General features: G+C 33.8%; 1 protein-coding gene across 17 annotated transcripts in view; it reads right to left on the bottom strand.

The window, feature by feature from the left end:
* The window catches only part of EHBP1 (EH domain binding protein 1), a 369,979-nt gene that overhangs the window by 37,052 nt on the left and 312,430 nt on the right, over positions 1–20,497 (bottom strand). For 14 of the 17 annotated variants that reach the window (XM_042932413.1, XM_042932414.1, XM_042932416.1 and 11 more), the window contains 5 exons: positions 15,649–15,756; positions 12,296–12,420; positions 9,798–9,936; positions 9,499–9,605; positions 6,733–6,856 (listed from right to left, as the gene is read on the bottom strand). In XM_042932413.1, the coding sequence (XP_042788347.1) occupies positions 6,733–6,856; positions 9,499–9,605; positions 9,798–9,936; positions 12,296–12,420; positions 15,649–15,756 (603 nt within the window). The remainder of the gene's footprint in view (positions 1–6,732; positions 6,857–9,498; positions 9,606–9,797; positions 9,937–12,295; positions 12,421–15,648; positions 15,757–20,497) is intronic. The other 3 variants (XM_042932423.1, XM_042932424.1, XM_042932425.1) reach the window with 1 other exon arrangement.

Genomic DNA, 20,497 nt, shown 5'->3' with positions numbered 1-20,497 from the left:
TAATCTAAAACATTACAGAAGCTTTCACATATTCTCTTGTCTATATTTATTTTGTCTATACTTATTTTACTGCTCTGCTAATTCAATTACATTTACCAATGGTGGTCAATAGACTTTTTGTTATTTAATTAATCCTTATATAGCACCATAAACATGTTCATTATCTGATAATATCCACAGACTCTCAGATAGTGAATAGTGCCTATTTAATAACTAACTGAATTTAATAAGCTAACTGAACTTATAAGCCTATGTCTAATCATTAAAAACATAAAAAAATACAGGCCAAATATATAATTACAATAAAGTTCAGAATGCAACTTTTTTGGGGGGTATAAATGAGAAAACACAGATGAAAGAAAAACCAGAGAGAAATATACAAAGTATGAGGTAGTTACATGACCCTTAGATTTTTAAGTTGAGTTGTATTTTGAAGTTTGCACTTTCTCAATATCTAGGAGTCACAGTATCAAAAATCCATCTGTTTTATTCCTAGAATATACTAATTGTAGCATAGAAGCATAGCATAACAAGATAATTCTCTTTGTAATCATTTTATGTTGGTCATTATGAAGGGAAAAGAAACCAATGAGATTGAAATTATATTATTCTACACTTTGATCACACAAACACCTTTTCTTTTCTATACCTTCTGCACATGCTCCTTTTCTTACTCATTCACAAAGCAAATCTTTTATGATCGTATATAATATTTCAGGAACATAAGTATAAAACCTTTTGGAAGTGTAATAATGTTTAAGTATTTAGACTCTAATCAAGAGACATGACATTGAACCAGTATTCATGCCACTTCAGCACTAATTTTCTATAAGATCTTCTTTTTTTTTTTTTTTTTTTTTTTTTTAATTTTTTATTTTTTTTATTTTTGGGACAGAGAGAGACAGAGCATGAACGGGGGAGGGGCAGAGAGAGAGGGAGACACAGAATCAGAAACAGGCTCCAGGCTCCGAGCCATCAGCCCAGAGCCCGACGCGGGGCTCGAACTCACGGACCGCGAGATCATGACCTGGCTGAAGTCGGACGCTCAACCGACTGCGCCACCCAGGCGCCCCTTCTATAAGATCTTCTAATGTACCGATAAAGTTTCCTTTTTTTAAATAGCTGAGATTGCTTTTTCATATTGAAACAGATCAAGATCACATTTTTATTTTAGGAGTAAAACTAAGGGGCTTTAACATAGGAAATGTATCTATATACCAGTGTCATAGATTGTAAGCTGTTAACACAAAAATAATTATATAAATTTAGAAGTCTTTAGAATTTTAGTTTTATTTTTAACATATATCAGAAAACCATCTTCAGGTATTTATTAGTAAGTAGCTGATCCTAAACTGAAAACTACTCCCTGAAGGCCATAATGCTCAACTTTCAGAACCTCCTAAAGATTAGCAAAGAGCTAGACACTTCTTTTGAAGAGAAGCTTGTTTTTATCTCTGATTATTTCAAATGAGGATGTTTTGCAACCCAATTTTCACATATATTACACGATGATGACTGTGGCAGAGAAATAATGTTAAGAGGAACATGAGTACCTCTAACGGGCCAAATAAGTTGGTTAAGTGACTTTCTTCATAACCTAAATGAATATTGATCTGTTTCTTCTGAGTTACTAATTATAAATCACAAAATGGTGGTAAGAGAGTCCAGAGAATTAGTAGTAAGACCCCAGGAAAACCAGACATTCACGTCTATAAAGAGGAGAGGTGAAGCAGGAACTATGTCATGTGGTGTCTGGAAGTTGGACTCCAGAGCCCAACTGGGTTTGGGTCCTGACTCCACCACTTTTATTTATTTATTTATTTTTTTAAATTTTTTTTTTTCAACGTTTTTTATTTATTTTTGGGACAGAGAGAGACAGAGCATGAATGGGGGAGGGGCAGAGAGAGAGGGAGACACAGAATTGGAAACAGGCTCCAGGCTCCGAGCCATCAGCCCAGAGCCTGACGCGGGGCTCGAACTCACGGACCGCGAGATCGTGACCTGGCTGAAGTCGGACGCTTAACCGACTGCGCCACCCAGGCGCGCCTCCACCACTTTTAAATGTATGAATTGGGCAAGTTCTTTCTCTGGGCCTCAGTTTCCTCACTGAAAAATGCTATTTTTAATAGTCTTGGTTATTAATGGAACCTATCTCATAGGGCCATTGTGAAAAACAAGGAAATGATATATGTAAAGCATTTTCCATAGAGCCAGACATAGTAAGCATGCAATAAATACTGGTTATTACAAATATTTTCATCTTTCGGCAAAGATAATGGATAATTCTGGAGATTCAAAGTGGAAAGTTTCCAATAACAACCTAAATAATTTTATTTTTATTTTTCTGTGGGCCCAATTTCCTGCTTTAAAGCAGCTTTAATGCTGCATTTGGCTCCTCAAGAGCTGAGGTAAAGAAACATTCTGAGGAATGTGTAGAAAAGTTATTTCTTTTAACTCTTTGATTCTTATTCTCCCTGAGTACATTTAATATTTTTAAATGGTCAGTTAGGTTTTTGTAGTGGATAGTCTACAAAAAGTACCCAACTTACATACAAAATGTCAACTTGGAATGCACATGTTTCTAATTAGTAAGTCTTACTGTTCCTAAAGAAATAAATCATTCTAAACTTTAGGTGCTAGGTATTTAAAAGTTCCTCCTCTGTAGAAATTTAAAAAAATAAAATAAAAAGAACTGATGGAAAAAAGTTCTTTAGTATTTGCATAAGGATTTTACAGATCCCAAGGTAGGATGGCAGAACACACACACACACACACACACACACACACACACACACACACACACACGCACACACACACACGCACACACACGCACAAGCACACGCGCACACACACGTGTTATTTAGTATTCAGGCTAGTTTAGGATTACTCATTTTCAGAAATAACCAGTCATATGAGTCCCCACAGCTGCTCTGTCTCTGCCAATGACATACTTTCTCCAAATGGATGTTGGGATCTCAAGCCCTTTCCCTGCCACTGCCATTCTCACCCCTGGTATATTGTCATCTTGCTGCAGGATCCACTGAAGTGCTCTATTACGTTCCTTTGCTGCTTTCTTGTTAGAGCCTTCTCCTGACATGCCAGGAAAAATGCCCAGTGGTCTAGGCCACCATCCAGGCTCCACCTTTCTTCCCATCAAGATGCAAGAGTTTCAGAGCTAAAGGGGTTGATACTTAAAACCCAGAACTACTCAAGTTCTGGGAACTGAGGACTCAGGCCTAGGGCAACTACTAGCATTATTCTAGTGGTATTTTATTTATTTTTTAGAGCATTTTTTTAAATGCTTATTTCTATATTTTGAGATAGAAAGGGTGGGGGGAGGAGCAGAGAGAAAGAGGGACAGAAAGAATCCCAAGCAGACTCTGCATGGAGTCTGATGTGAGGCCCAAACTCACGAACCATGAGATCATGGACTCTTAACCGACTGAACCACCTAGGTGCCCCTCTAGTGATATTTTAAATTAATAGGGTTTTGTGGGTTTGTCTGGCTGGAGGATGCTAATAACAGTGCTTCTTTTGGAAAATGTATTCTCAGTTCTGCAAAATTATCTTCTAAATAAATTTTGCAACCCATTTAAAAGTGAGTGGATTCCCTCAAAAAGTTAAATAGAGAATTAACATATGACCCAGCATTCCAATCTTAGGTATATACCCCAAAGAACTGAAAAACAGGGATTCAAAGAAATGCCTGCACACAATGTTCATAGTAGCCAGAAGATGGAAACAACCCAAATGTCCATCAATGGATGAATGAAAAAACAAAATGTGGTTATATGCATATAATACAATATTATTCAACCACAAAAAGGAATGAAGTAGGGGTACATGTTATAATATGCATGAAGCCTGAAAACATTATGTAAATTCAATGAAGCCAGACACTAAAGGGCGACTACTATTTGATTCCACTTATATGAAATATCTAGAATAAAGCACATTTCTAGAGACAGAATGCAGATTAGAGATTCCAGGGGGATTACAAGAGGAGAAAATGGGAAATTATTGTTCAATGAGCACAGACTTTCTGTTTAGGGTGATGAAAACTTCTGGAAATAGTAGTGATTGTATAACACTGTGAATGTATTAAATGTTACTGAATTGTATGCTTTAAAATGGTCAATTTTGTGATACGTGAGCTTCAAATCAATAAAGAAATATGCTCAGTATCTAGAAGTATATAAAACTTGAAGTAGCAGATAAAGTATGTTTTGTTCTATAAAGAACATATGGTGGGAAAAGAGGACTGACTTAAGAGCTAGAAAACCCAAGAAGTCCAGTTTAAGCCTTAACTCGGCCATTACTACTCAGGCCTTCTTAAATGAGTCATTTCCCTCTCTGAGCCTCAGTTTCATCATGTAAGGAATATGATACCATCTGCTCTGCTTAATTCTGAGGCTGAGATTCAGAAACGGTATAGCAAACTAATATGTCAGGGAAAAAGTACTAATTGCTATAATAAATGGAAAGTTGGAAGCATTGGAACCCCAAAAAGGAAAAGGATGAATATATACTTTCTCTTTCTAACACCTTATCTCTTACTTCAGATGCTAACTAGGCTTTAGGCAAATCTTGAGAAACAATTATTTGGTCTGGAAGAGGTTCAGTATAGTCCAGGGTAATTGCTGGAGTTTACCAAGCTGGGGAACAAAGGCAATTTTAGTCTGAATGTGCAGTAGCCAGCCCAGTCTAGATCAGATTCTGTCTTGTGCAGTAAGCAATATAAAGCCCCAAAGGGATGCTAGAATCAATCTGTAGTCCATGACTATCTTTCAGATTATAAATGATCTATAGGTGAAATGGGGCCACTTCAAAGCTTCAGCGGTAATATGTGGGACGGGAAGGAGAATTTCAGTCTGTTTTGGTTAGAACCTTCAATAAATCAGGCTCCAAGTTTGAAAAAAGGGAAGGAAACCGAATTTGTAGCTTTTTTTTCTAGTGGCACAAGGCTTCTTGTATAGTAACATCTAATTTATCCAATACAATGAGGAAAGGTGTTGAAAGAATTTGTTTAAAAAAATTAGTCTCTTCAAAATATTTAAAGGTAATAATTTTAAAATGTATACAGAAATTATACTACCTAGTATTTACATTTTTATATAGTTAACATAACTAATATTTTCAAAATCCCCTAGAAACCAAAGGGAAAATGCAAATATGAAACAATATATTAGTTTATGGGATACTTGTTGAATTCACACGAATGTACAAGACTGAGCATACCTGTAAGTTGTTAAGGCAACAATAAATATGTTCTAGGTAATCTAGTATAATGGGAAGGATCCTGTATGATAGGGTTCTGGTGACCTGAATTCTAGTCCAAGGTCGGGCACTTATGGATCTATGTGACTTGAGCTTTCCCTGTAACTCTGTCTCCACTGTACAATGAGAAGGTTGGACAATAGTGTTCAAAAGACAAGGTTTTTGTTTTTTTTTTCTGGTTTTAAATTTTAAGCAGTAGAACCTTTTCTTTAAATGAACTCTTCCAAGAAGTCTGCTATTTCGAATAAATAAACTCAGAGCTGCTCTGTTTGAAGTAAGGTAGGAAATCCAGACGCCTGTCTGCTTTCTGCTCTCTTATTGTCCTGACAGCCCCGAGATGCCTCTGAAGAAGCTTTAGGGCTCCACAGAACACAGTTTGAAACCCACTGGGCCAGATAAAGCCAAAAGTCTCTTCCTGTTCTAATATGTTCTGATTTCACTAATGTAGGCATTTTCAAATGTCCCATATAAATGCTTATTTTTGGAGGAGTTTTTTAATTGTAAATATATTTTTGGCAAATAGAGAAGAAAAAGTTCAGGAAAGCTTTCCAATTCTAATCTACTACCATCATTTTACTAGTCTACTTTCACACGGCTGATAAAAGTAAAAAATTACTTATATTAAAGGAATGAATGTTCCACTTTATGTTTTGACATTTTTTTCTTAATATAATTTACTTTTAATTTGGTATAAAAATCTGAATTTATTTCTCATTTTTATGCTTCTTGTAGGAGCAGCATTTTAAACAAATGCATACATTCCTTTAAAATATACACATACACTGTTTTTTTGCCCCAGTAGCTCACTCTGCACTTAGATCTATACAATCACTATTGGCAATCAGCATTAAATGGCAATCTACCCTCTGGTTAGGAGCTAACTTGCTGCTCTAACCCATTTTTATAAACCTTCCTATATACTTTAATCCTTTCAAATGCAACTGTGACACAAACTATTACAGACTTTTAAAAACCTGTTCTCTTGGAAAAAAAAAAAACAAACTGTGGAGCATCAGTAACCAGATAGTATTCTCAAATTTCAGTGATCTAGTCCATGGAGCCGTCCCCTATGCATAGTGCTCTGTTTCATGCAGTACATGGCTTTAGCTGGCCAAATCTTTTTTTTTTCCCAATGAATCAGTAGAACAGTGAAGATCTTACTTTTTTTTTAAGCAGTGGCATATCAATGAGGCACAGATGTGTATTCCAACTCTGCATGGATGAGCACACTGTTCAATAGTGCTGGCTCACACGGTATCAGGGCGAGTTATCACTTCCCATGAAGGCACTCTTATCACCAGGGCCCAGAGAGGTGGCTGCAAATCGCAGCCTTTTTATTTTCAAGGCAGTTCTGCTGAACATTCAGGCTTCAAAGATTCACACTTCCAAAACTCTATAAGAGTTTGTGAACGCTCAATTTGCCAAAACTGTTTACAGTGTAATTGGGCACCGTACCTGTGTCCATGAGATAGCGAAGGCGCTTCTCCACCAGCGCGGCACGGGTGTCAATTTGCTTTTGCTCATTCTCTAGTGCTGCCAATTCTCCTACAACATACTGACTGGTGTCTTTGAACCCTTTCTGTTAACGAGAACAAACAGGAAGGAAAAAAAAAATCACTTGTAAGTTGCATTTTTCCTTTCTACAAACACTTAGTAAAGCACTTACCTAGAGAACCAAATAACACCGTTAGTATCACCCTTAGTATGAAAAAGCAACTCCCTGTGATTCAAGAAATTTTCATAAATGCTATGTATAGCAAAACTTTTGCAAATAGAGAAAATCTCAGCTGTTTAGTATTATATTTATAATTTAACACCCAGATTTGCCATATTTAAAAAGTTAATGCAGAGAAAAAAATTCTCCTTGAAGTCAGAGTTATTTAAGCATGGACGACGATAGAAGACAATTTTCCTCTTGGTGACTGTCAAAACAAACACCAATGACACATTTCATTCAAATGTGCAATATGCAAAAATGGAGCCTTACTAAGGAAATGATTCTTAAAGTATCTATCCTGAAAAACACAGACTTATTCTTACAAAAATACAAAATTAAAGAGATACATTTCTTGCTGTCATAGTAAATATACTATTTAAAATGCTTTTTAAAAATTATAAAAAAGAAGTTTCTAATATCTCCAGTTTTCCCTCCAGCTGGCTGCTGTACTTTAACATGTCGTTCTGTTGATATATCACTAATTATTGTAGCTGCGAATTCTAACTTGACAGGTGGTTTCAAACCTTGCTGCAAGGATCTAATGCAACTAGTGCACTGATTTGGTTAATCTCCCATCTAACCAAATTTGGATTTCAATTTGAAATGTTACTTTTTACAATCATCCATGTTTAAAAAATTATCCTTAGAAGTTTTATTTGAAGTAGCAGTTCTATTATAAAGTACCAGTAGAGTCTTAATTTTTATTTTCATATTACTCATTTAAATCATTAGGGGGTAGGGTTATTACTTGTGGTAGAGTTACAAAGAGATTAATTATGGCTCCCTTTGTAATACCTGTTTACCTTGTGACATTTCCAGAGCTAAGTTTCCCAAGTAGCTGAGGAATACTGAAGAAATGCTTAAGTGATTACTTTCACTACCACCATTACTAGCATCAGAATTTATAACATTATGTATTCAGAGAAACAAATATGAACAATCTCTTCTATCAAATCCCTTCCCTACCTAGAAGCATATTAATCTCTAAGAAGCCCTGAGGAATTATCTTTGGGTCCTCCTTAAACAAGAAACAAAATCAAGAATTATGTTATTTATGAGCATATTCTGGAATCACCATGATCAATAAACACATCTAACCATACATATGACTTATCTATCTTTGGAACCGGTAAATTCACATGTGAACTCTATATCAGCTTACTGTTAAACTGATTTTGGTGGTTGACAAACTTAAAGATCAAATGTATTTTAGGAAATCATAAAACTGATAATTTTTCAGTATAGTGTGATCAAATAAGTTACTGTATTTTTTAAAGACCCATAAAAATGGATATTCTCCCATCTCAATATGAAATATAACAAAATCATAACAGAATAAATGTAAATGGTAACTTTAAAATCTGGAATAACCTATCTGCCGTATAGCACAGCATTTCCAAAAAGGACTTTCCTTTTTTCATTCCCATACAAAGGGGCAAAACAAACATAGTCTGTAAAGACAACATGAGTCAGAAAGATAAAAGGAAGCAGAAATGATAAGCAACATATAAACTTCATTGTTTTTACAGACTGGCTCAGTTAAAAACAGTCACAAAGTTTATTACCAGATTTCTTTAGTGTGAGTATACAGTATACTCAAGTATTCTGCAACTTACAAATTATACCAAATATTCCATCTCGATATATGAGTGAGCTGTTCTGTGTACTAAAACCTGTCTTAGTACAACTTAAAAATGAGAAGTTTTTAAGGACCCTAATTTGTAGTCTGTAATTCTGAGTGCACTTATAAGGATTTAAAAATCCAGCAAAGACCATTTTAACAGTAAAAACAATGAAAATATTTACACAAACTACAGATAATAAAAAAGTAGCACCGCTCTTAGAGAGCTATGCTTCCAGACAAAAATTCAAGTTAAAACTTGTTCTTCCTGCTTCTGTCCCGCAGCTGTCCATCAAAAGCAGCTTTCTCCCTGCGGTCTATCAAATATTTCCCTCACAAATCAATTTTACACATGATCAGCCCATACCCCTACTGAGCTGAACCTCCCCGTTAATTAAGTGAAGAAATTACCATATATATTATATTAATGCAAACATCATTCAGCTAGTAATTCACGGCTGATCTGGATAATGGAAAGGTTGAACACCCATTAACCCAAGCCAACAAAATGGGTTGGCTGAGAAATTCTAGCAGGTCTCATGTGACTTTTCCCTCTAACTGCAGCTCTGCGGTATCTGCTATTGTAATAATTAAAATCCTCCTGGTAGATCAATACTGGAATCTCTTTATGGGAAGTGCCCTGATGGAAATGTCTCAAGGAAGCTGGGGCTGTGGAACTCTGAAAAATTCATTTTTTTTTATCTGACAATTATCACCACACTGCAGACTAATTCAACAGTGCACCCCTCTCACTCTGCTTTGAATGCACTGGAGATTGACATCTTAAAAAACCTAACATCTCATTTTAACAAATAAAGGCACTATTTCCACATACAGTTTGGAATTATCAGCAATCATGAAACCACACAAAAAATTAATATACATTAAGCACTTCATCTTCTGATGGCTTCCTCTGAGTTTCAGTTATCGCTGTCTTCTCCTCATTTCCTTTCTTTGTATCTTCCTGTATTGATCTCTGCCTTTTCATCTCTTAAAAAAAAAGGGGAAAGACATGTAAAATTATTATAAAGCTTGATATTTGTGTATTGAAATGTGGATTTACACTATCAGCTTTTATATATATATATATATATATATATATATATATATATATATATATATATATATAGCTAAATACTATTAAATCATAAGATGGGAAAACATTTTTAAAAGTGTTCCTACCTGGTCTATTCTCAACATATTGACTGAAAGACTGAAGTTGAGTTTTTCTGACTGTAGAATCCTTGCTGAAAACAACAGGATTTCTAAATCGTTCTGTTGCTTTTTGTAATCGTTCAGTCCGGAGATCTTCTGTGCCATTCTAAAAGTAAAACAAATGTAGTTAAGACATCCTGATTGTATAAACGTGAAATTACGTATTAGCAGAACAACTTTTACTGATTTAAGAGAATGCCAAATTAGAAACTTTGTGAAAGAAAAAGGATTTCAAAGAGCTCTAAGTAGTTCAACTACAAGTGCTGTTGCCTGTAACCAAAACTTTGGGAGACATAGTTTAGATGGAGGATCACTCTTGATAACTTTGATTCATTAGATGCTGTAAACCCCTGTGTCTTCTCCCAATGATATGTATAATTTAAAAGCCATGGTGCTTCTTTCTGGTCCCCCACTATTCTGCCCCATCGGTTTGTACAGTCCCACAGACTTGTATGACAAGAAGAACTAGTTTCTAATTTTATGCCCATTGAGATAAACCACTAATGCTGGATGAAGGCTAAAAGGTAGGATTATAATACTACCCCACTGAACTGCATTTCATCAGCTATAACTTTCCAAAGCCAGATTTGTAAGTAAGCCCTTTACAGCTAAGGAAACTACAATTATCTTTTCCAGAGCTTCCTATGTTAATACTGGTAACAAATTCAAATGGTTCTATCAACAAGAAATATCCCAGAAGACTGAACTACTGCAGTGTGTGGAAGCTGCAGATACCGAGGTGCTGTGTACCAAACAAATATTTCATTTTATACCTAATCTTTTATTATTTTTATTAAGTGTTTTGAAAGTAAATAGGGAAAGGCTAAGATGCATGACTAATAGCTAAGCCTGCTGAATGCTGAAACTGGTTATCAAAAGCTACCAAGACTTTGCCCTTCCTCTGCATTGAGACAATCAGTAATGAGGGAGCCCTCCAATGGCCTATTCTCTAGCCTCAAGGAGGCCTGGGATACAGAATCCTCAGGGGAAGGTAACAGTTTATCCTTTTCCACAAACACAGAATGCCTCATTTATAAACGTGTAAACTGCATTTTATTAAAAAAAATAAAACCCCAAATCAATGCTGAAAGCTTCAAGAGAACAGATGGACTCTATATGTTCTTTATAAGCACCATTTAAAAAATCTTAACTAAAAAGATCCACACAAAGACAAGCTGTTTAAAGCACACCTTTTGTTGAAATAACTTTAAAAATTACCACATAAGAGATTTTTAGATAGCGAAACAATTTCATCTATTGAGACAATTAAACCTTAAGAATGAAAATACTCTCATTTTATTTTTTCAAGTTACAGAATATCTCTAGTATTAGTATCATGTACATACTATGCTAGCTATGTAGCTGGGATAAAAACAATTTTGGCTTTTATTTATTTGTTTAAGAAAAGTGTGTATTCTTATAGCTATTATTATAACTGCCCAATGGTTTAAAACTCAAGTCTTTACCAAAATAAACAAACACGGCTAAATTTTTTGAGGCCTGGCAACATGCTGAAATATCAGTGCGATTAGCCAGCAAATCCCATCTTAAGAAACGTTTTTATGACTAGGGACTTCTGCCACTTTACAAATGTATTCCTCTAAACCCACTAATTCAGTTAGCCTTTTCAATCCATTGTATTATTCTTAGGCCAGCATCATTCTGCATTAAATCCACTGCAGAAAGCTAAATTGAACGCAAAAAATCAGACCTGATCCAGGCTTCCTTTTGTTCAAAGATAGAGACCAAAAGTCCTCTGGTGCTGCCACACACTTTCATCACCAATTTATAGAAACCAACAGTATAAGGGAAAAGCAATGAAAGTCATTGTTTTGGGACTTCAAAGCATCTGTGTGTCAGAGGAAGGAAATCCTTTCAGTCAGCAGGGCAGTCCCCATAGTCCGCAGGTGGGTGAAAAGTTATACAGGACTAGAAGTGCCCTAAAGCTACAGAAATATTAATTACGCCATGAGAAGAAAAGAAGGATGGCTTGTTGAGGATAGTACAAATAGCCTAAATAATAATAATCTTCATGTGACATTTGGCTAAAATATTACTTATACAAGTTAAGATTCATATTGGCACACAACACTTGCAAGTATCTTTATATACAATCACATACCATCTTCAGTTATTAATTAACATTAATTCTAATTCATCTAAACAGGTCAGAGGTTGAGGGTAATAGAAAAAATGCTGGAATTCTCTTAGCAATATTCTTCCTAGCAAATATATATACATATAGAAGTTGAAAACAGTTTCTACACTCATGAACACAACAAATTAAAGTAGTAGTTTCTCTGGAAAGCAGTGATTACCATATTGCTACTTAATTGATTTGCTATTCAATAAAAAATGTCTATCTTAATCTTAATGTGAAGAACTTGTAAGAAATTGATTTTAGGTTTATAAAGTGCCAGTGGAAGCTAGAATGCACACAGAGACAAATATTTTAAACAATTTACCTTAATGTCTTGCTCTGAGCTCTCAGTTATAGCTTTCTGTGCAGCACTGGAAAGTGAATTTGCCACCTGTGGCTGAGCCTCTAGGAGCTTCTTTAGCTTCAAGTCCACCAACTTAGAGTTTTGTTCTGTTAAATACACAAATACTATGAATAACTGAGATGCATTGAGATATGTAGGCTATCAATTTAGGAGACATCACAAAAATATTACTATATTTTTAAAAAAGACATTAGATTTGTGAAGGAACCTATCAGACCTGACAAATGCACAACTCTTCATATATATATATAAACTGTAATACATACTATATAACTATAGTATAAATGAGTAGTCTTTAGGTATGTTAACTATACATTTTTTTAATTGAGATACAATAGATATGTAACATTATATAAGTTTAATGTGTACAATGTGATTTGATACATTTATATAATGCAATATAATTACCACTGTAGCATAAGTTAACTCTTCTATCACATCATATAATTATCATTTCTTTTTTGTAGTGGGAACAACTAAGATATAATCTCTTAGCATATTCTTCATATACATGTATATACACACACACACATATACATGTATATATAATCATATATATTTTTCTCCCCAAATCAGTCCCCTTAAAGAATATAGTCAATATACCTTAAGACCATTCAGTTGCATCATATAGTTAATAGTAGCTATGTTTACCTGAAAACCTAAGCCTGCATTCGATGTATACATTTATATAAGTAACTGCATAGGTTATACATAATAAAACAAACTATCTACAAAGTAGATATCTAAAAGGGGCAATACAATTTATTCTTGTTACATTATTTCATTTTCAATTCTTCTAGTATATTAAATTTATACACATAATACCATATTAAAACAAGTTCTCAACATGACTCAGTCATGTATACATTGTTGGAATCAATGTTTAAGTGTGTACATTTATACCCAGCATTAAAATAGGGCATATGTTTAACAAATACCTTAAAATTAGAGGGCAGAAACACAACAATCATATTTTGGAATATAATAATTATGGATAGAAATTTAAAATAAATAAAACATAGCTACAACTTTTAAAATAAATAATTTCAAATTAATTTTAGCAAGTACACTAATCTTTAATAATAAAATAATTCAGAAACAAATGGAAACAAATAATTATATTTAAACAAATTCACTCAAAGGAACTGTTTAATAAAATGGTTGTTAAAAGACATGCCAACCATTTGGTGAATGATATTTTTCATAAAGATTAATAAGTTTTCTAATTATAAGACTCTTAATAAATGCTATTATCATTACTTTCATGCAAATTGGTCAGTTTATATTGCCAGGCTTCTCTTTTAAACAATATCTGATGAACTATGGTCAAATCAAGATAAAGATTAAACAATTTATTATTAAAACATTATGACTTTTATATACATATTAAAAAAAGAATTTTGGGGAAAATAAAGAAAGGCTAAAAATCATAAAACATGCTACGTGCTTCCAGATTCCAATTTGCACTCCTATTTCTTATTGCCATGAACTAAACTATAGTGTGGATTGGAAAGTCTGTCCTATGTACAGGCCAACACTTACTGGCATGTCTGAGAGTTGTAAACAATGTTTTACTTAACTCCAAAACCAAAAAGACTGAGAGGTGTTTTGTTTGACATACATGAAGAAGGAGTTTTTAAAAAGGACAAGAGTCAAGCTGGTTAACCCTAATATATATATTTTTAATGTGAATGAAGTATTGGAAGTGTCACTTTCATTTTTTTAAAAATTTGTTTTATTATTTTCTTAAGTAATCTCTGTGTCTAACGTAGGGATCTAACTCATGACCCTGAGATCTAGAGTCACATGCTCTACCAACTAAGCCAGCCAGGTGCCCTTAGCCCTAATATTAACCAACCATTAAAGTAGCCCACCAAGTTGCTGTAACTAAAATGAGAAAATTCCCCCCACCTTACCTAAGAAATGACTAATTTTTCCTATCTTCATACTCTACTGCAAAATCAGAAAATATGTATCATTTACTGTCAATGATTTTATACTTCCATAAACTGAATCTTGAGGCTTTAATTCTATACCTGTAAATGCCCTCAGCAGGAGTGTTACTGGTTTCTGAGAAAGCCTTCAGTGGTGGTTGTGGTAAGGGGGTGGGTAAGCAACAACAATCTTTTCCAAAAAGAAAAAACAAAAAAGAAATCTACTATATTTTAAATAGAAAGAAATAAAGGGTAGTCCTAATTTTGGGTTAAACATTTAAATTTTTTCCTTAAATATCAGCATCTTCCTGGATTTGCACAATTATAAATATACTGATTTCCATTTAGTAAAAGTGTAGCTTAACACTAGGCCATGAAGGAGTGACTGAGAAAGGGCATGGGTTTTCTTGGGTGCTCCCTAAAGTCAGGAAGTCCTTAGCTGATTATATTTTGGAGAAATAACACCAGGTTTCAAACAGAAGAAGAAATAAAACAGGTTAGCACTGCAGGAACATGCCAGGGTTAGGAAAAAGAATACCTGTTTTCACTCCCTTTAGATTTTTACAGGAAAAGATAAATATTAGGGACCTCACTTCCTCACTTTTAAGTCTAGAGAGATTGCCAAACACTTTTTACTGCTAGAAGAATTCAATTCAATAAGCATTTATGGAACCTCTCAGGTATACAAAGCTTTTGATTACTATCTGACGCTGACTTATAAAGGTAATGCATCTAGAACACTCAACTTTTAAAGCAAGAGTATTTTATATTTTAAACACCAACTCAGTGATTATTGGTATAATATTTACTGACATAAGATATGAGATTAATAGCAGCCTGTATAAGCAGTTTTCAAAGTGTCTTATTGTAATTAGTTATTAAATAGTGTAAATTAATTTATTAGTACTATGTAAATATTTAAAGTAAGCACAAAATTTGCAAAATAATATTACAAGTAAGACTATCAATTCTAAACCAAGTCAGAAAATCTGATCCATGGTTGAGGTTTACATTTGAAGTATTCCATAGATACTACATCTATACCTTACAACATCACATCAAAATATTTATGCTGAGATGGGAACCAATGTTTGAATGCCTATAAGTTGTCTCATATAACATAAAATATAAAAATGAACTTTAGTAATAAGAGAATGCAAACTATAATTTATTCCAATTGTATTGCTAATTTTAACACTAAATCTAAAACAAAATAACATAAAATTGATGGAAAGTGGACTTAGCTAAATGATTTGTGAGGGCATAAGATGTAATAAAGCTACAGAAAGAATATTATCATTATTGATGAGGTAATAATAAAAATATAATTATAAAGTGTGCCATGCAGCAGGATGCAAAATATTTATAATTTGAAATTACCGGGAGTATCAAGGTCATTTTCTAAGTTAGTAAGTTCATCTCCACCTCCTACAACAAAGCCTTCAGGAATCTCCTCGTTAGTATCTATCTCAATATTATCATTTTCATCTGTAGGAACATGTAGCAATAATGTTAGTATATTATTCTATTTTATATCATTCATCCAAAACACTAAAGTAGAAAACCTAGTATTTTAATGACAGTTATTCAAATATAGTCTGACACAGAACAGCAAGAAATCAGTTTTAAGTCACTTTTCACTACTGGATTAACATTTGTATTTTACATTCATATGTCAAAGATGAATTGTCACATCAAAGAAGTTACAAAGGTTTTGACAATTTGTCACATGCGGTCTCTGAATCACTGAGTTCATCATGTCCCTATATTTTAAAATGTAATGTGTAAGTAATCTCTAACAACAGACATACAAAAATAAAGTTGGTTTACTAATAAAGTCATCAAATAATATTTCTAGATTTCACCTTTTTAGCAGTTATATAAATGTATAAAGAAACAAATCCTTCTACATAAACTTGTAGCTATATTTATATAATTTGTATGAAGACTTGAGTGCTTTTCCACTATTAATGAATATTATCATGAAATCATTATGGAAAAATTAAGAGACATGATTGAGACTGGAACAGACAGTACCTTATGCAAAAGAAAGTTCAGAAACAATTAGAACAGTACATCTTGGGAGACTGAAAGCTGAAAAAAGTTAGTATTGAAAATTAAATACACGGAAATGAGGAAGTCACGCTAGTTTTTATACACTTAGTAAAACGTTTTGGATCACAATTAGTTGAGGTTTTTTTTTTTTTTTACATTAAAGTTTTTTTTTATATACTTGTTTCCTTTCTAAATCCAAGTGATAAAACTGGGTTAAGTAATTTTGAATTTTATGCATTTGAAAAAGCACAGCAATAATTTGATTTGCATGTAAGAGGTTTAGCTTTAAATTCTGTTACTGACAGGCAGTGTACCTTTTGGAGAAATACCTGTCTAGCCCTGAAAGTTAAAGAATATCCCTACTACTCTACCATTAACCTTTTATTGGGCAACTTTTATCAATAATGAGGTATTCCAACATCATTTCAAGTGAGAAATTCCAAAATTCTATACTTTTGGCTTCATCCTTCAATATTTGTCCTTTTCCCTGTATACCTTTGTGTTTGATTTTGGGCCTTCCCAAGTAAATACTTATTATGATCATTAATATTAATAACAATAGTTTACTTTTATTGAAGACATCCCACATACTATGTATGTCATTTATAAGAACACAACAAAGAAAAAAAAAGATTAATAAATTCCCCTAGGGAAAAACATTGCTAAATGCTTTCAAATTGCCAAGGCATTATACTTGGCTACATTATTTAAGTACAATCAGTTGAGAGATATTTTCTAATCAGTTGTGCTTATTAGCACAACTAATTTCATAAATGTTAGCATCTTCATTATCCTTAAAAATTCTTCTCTAAGTAATTTTGCAGTAAACGTGAATGAACAAGTATTTCCTGAGGACTAAAAAAGTGTTTATAAGACTTCCTTGTATTACTCTGTCAGAGATAGTTCACTATCAGTAGTTTTTAGAGTGTTGCTGCCAACTAGCCTCTACTAATTATTACTGACCATAATTAATCTAGAGTGAAAGCACAAAATTCAACATTCATTCATTTGTTTATTCCAGAAACTTCTACTACATATTGTATCTACAATTTACAAAACACTGCTAGATGTTGAGGAGATACCGAGTTTATCTTATTCCACCTTAAAGATATACGTTCAAGTGATTACAAAACCATATACAACAGGTAAGTGTTATGGGATAAAAATAAGTTACAGAGCAAATTCAAAAAATGAAAAGATTTCTCTTTGCCAACAGTACCAGGAATTGTTCTTCAGAAGCATTAACCTTCGAAGCATTTAAAATTAAAAAAAACTTTTTTAACGTTTATTTATTTTTGGGAGAGAGAGAGAGAGAGAGACAGACAGGGCCTGAGCGGGGTAGGGGCAGAGAGAGGGAGACACAGAATCTGAAGCGGGCTCCAGGCTGTGAGCTGTCAGCACAGAGCCCAATGCGGAGCTTGAACTCATGAACTGTGAGATCGTGACCTGAGCTGAAGTCAGACACTTACAGACTGAACCACCTAGGCACCTTCAAAGCATTTTAAAGGGAAATAATGTGAGGTAAGACTTGAAAGGTAAAACTGCAGAGAGCCTTGAAGGGCAGAATGGGAAGTTTAAATTTTACTTGTTAAGAATGGAGAGATACTGGTGTTCTAACATGATCAGCACTGAACTCTTTAAGAGTAGTCTATAAAGTAATTTTCTATTGAAGTGTCTTATTGTAATCAGTTGTGAAATATGTATAAAATAATTAATAGTAATATAAGCAATGAAGTTTATGACTTTTATAAATTACAATGGCTTTAATATTATTCCTAAAATATCACTCTTGCTTATAGTCTGATATGCCTTCCTATGTGAAAGAAAAAGTGGTCTAAGGATTGCCCACAGAAGTGTACAATGTATGTGACATCATCCTTGATGTGAGTGAGATTGCTGACCTAGATGTCAGACTGGAGAACTGAAAGGAAATCAAGGTCAGAGACTGCTATAACCTCCAGGCAAGCAGCACAGAGAGCCCAACCTAGTATACAAGAATTGGAAGTGGGTATAATGCAATTTGAAAACTACTGATGGGATACTGGGTGGTTGGGGAGAAATACTGAGGAGAAGGGTGAAGCAGACATCAAAATTGACCCTCCAGTCTGAGTGACTAAAAGGATGGCATTGCTATGAAAAGAAATGCTAAGTCTGGAAATGTGGTCAGATATGGGTACTTTCAGTTTCCAGGGATATGCAGAAAATTGTATTTCCCTTCATTATCCATGTATACTGGGTTCCAGTGTCACGTTAAATAGGTGGCATTCATTTTATTTCCAGCTAAGTGAACTCTATTTACACTACCACTCATGAACAATGCTGAGTGTTTATATATGTATTGTTAACCTTAGATAAAAGGATTACTATTTGAGAAAGCAAGAGTAAAAAACTGATCTACGCAGCTCAAGTCTTCTTAAGAACGGAACGGATTTCTACTTTTCATTCCCTGATTTCAGTTTTAGCCCAATCCCTTGAATTCTTTTCAACAGTTACTGTTACAACACATTTCTTCACACCTGTGGTAATAGTCTAAATGCATTCTAGCAGAAACAAAGTACACGTGTGTTTGTGAAAGATATTACATATTATGTGTATGACATCTATCTATCTATCTATCTATCCATCCATCCATCCATCCATCCTTCCATCTTTATGGCTAATCACTGAAAACCCAGCAGGTGAGGATGGTGGAAAGTAAATTAGAGATCCAACAGAAGTTGGTTTATAAATATGGCACATATAATGTATGTAGGAAAAGGTAAAAGGAGATTGGCTATGTACTGGAATGAGAAAGTGCATTCCAGTTGACGCTGAGCAGTACTATAAGCAAAATGGGAATCCCAGTGATATATTCATAGCACAGCAATAAGGCTAGTCTTACAACACTTATCATTTATAAATAAATTAAATGGAAAAACAGGGTATCTGGTGATGGTAAAAAAAGAATATCCACACTTTCACAAAAAAAAGCTGAAGTGATCATAAAAACATTTAGAAAAAACTTCAGAAAATACGTTCAGAAAAAATTTTCTCACTTGTATCATGATTTTTTAATTCTCACTGAAGTCCCCTATAAAATTAATAACTTGTTATTATAGGTAACAACATTTGTTATTCATAATATATATTATATATAGTTATTTATAATATAACAATTATCAAATATCAATGATAATAAAATCAAACATAAGAGAAAACGCAATGCAAACATAATTATTAACAGAAGCTGAATATAAAAATTATTGAAGACCTACAATATTTCATTTTGGTTTAGCAAATTTAGATAAATCTATTTGCCATAACTGAAATGAAGATAAGACAGAATACAAACATATTCATGGACAAAATTAAAAAAAAAAACACATTTCCTTTATACACTTGAAATGCAAAAACAAAGTAACATTACTTTATATAAATCAAAGAGAGGCAACAATGTCAGTGCAAAAGTTAAATGACACTAACCTAACTCAAACCAAGGTGATAAGCTATAGAATAAACACATATGTATAATGAATAAAATATATATATTTAATATACCATATAACATATAATAAAGATATGACACAATATAATCTTAAAACAGGATAGATACCTTTTTCCAAGTGTCAGTGGACCATTAACAAAAAGTTAACATTTAATTTGTCAAAATAAAAACTTATTAATTCCCAAAGCAGAAATTCAGGCCATACTCTCCAACCACAACACTATACAGCTAAAAATGAAAGTACCAAACTTTGTCCCCAAATACCTGCACCTTGTCAAGTAAAGATCAATATAATAAAATGAACCCACGAGTTTGCTACATAGAACCAGGATTTCTTTTTAGGTGGATATTAATGTTTATTTTTGACAGAGAGACAGAGTGTGAGTGAGGGAGGGGCAGAGAGAGAGGGAGACACAGAATCCGAAGCAGGTTCCAGGCTCTGAGCTGTCAGCACAGAGCCCGATGCGGGGCTCAGACTCACAAGCTGTGAGATCATGACCTGGGCCAAAGTCCGACACTTAACTGACTGAGCCACCCAGGCGTCCCCTAGAACCAGGATTTTAAAATTATAGGTCTACAACTACAGAATGATGCAGAAATTGAAAAAAAACATGTAGTATGCACAATATCACCTGATTCTCTCATATGCCCTAAAATTAAGTCAAAAGGAAGACAAGTAAAAGCTATAGC

This window comes from Panthera leo, chromosome A3, assembly GCF_018350215.1.
Source record: "Panthera leo isolate Ple1 chromosome A3, P.leo_Ple1_pat1.1, whole genome shotgun sequence".
Classification (NCBI taxonomy): Eukaryota; Metazoa; Chordata; class Mammalia; order Carnivora; family Felidae; genus Panthera; species Panthera leo.
Note: the sequence above shows the minus strand (reverse complement) of the source record. Positions and strands in the feature narration are given on the sequence as shown.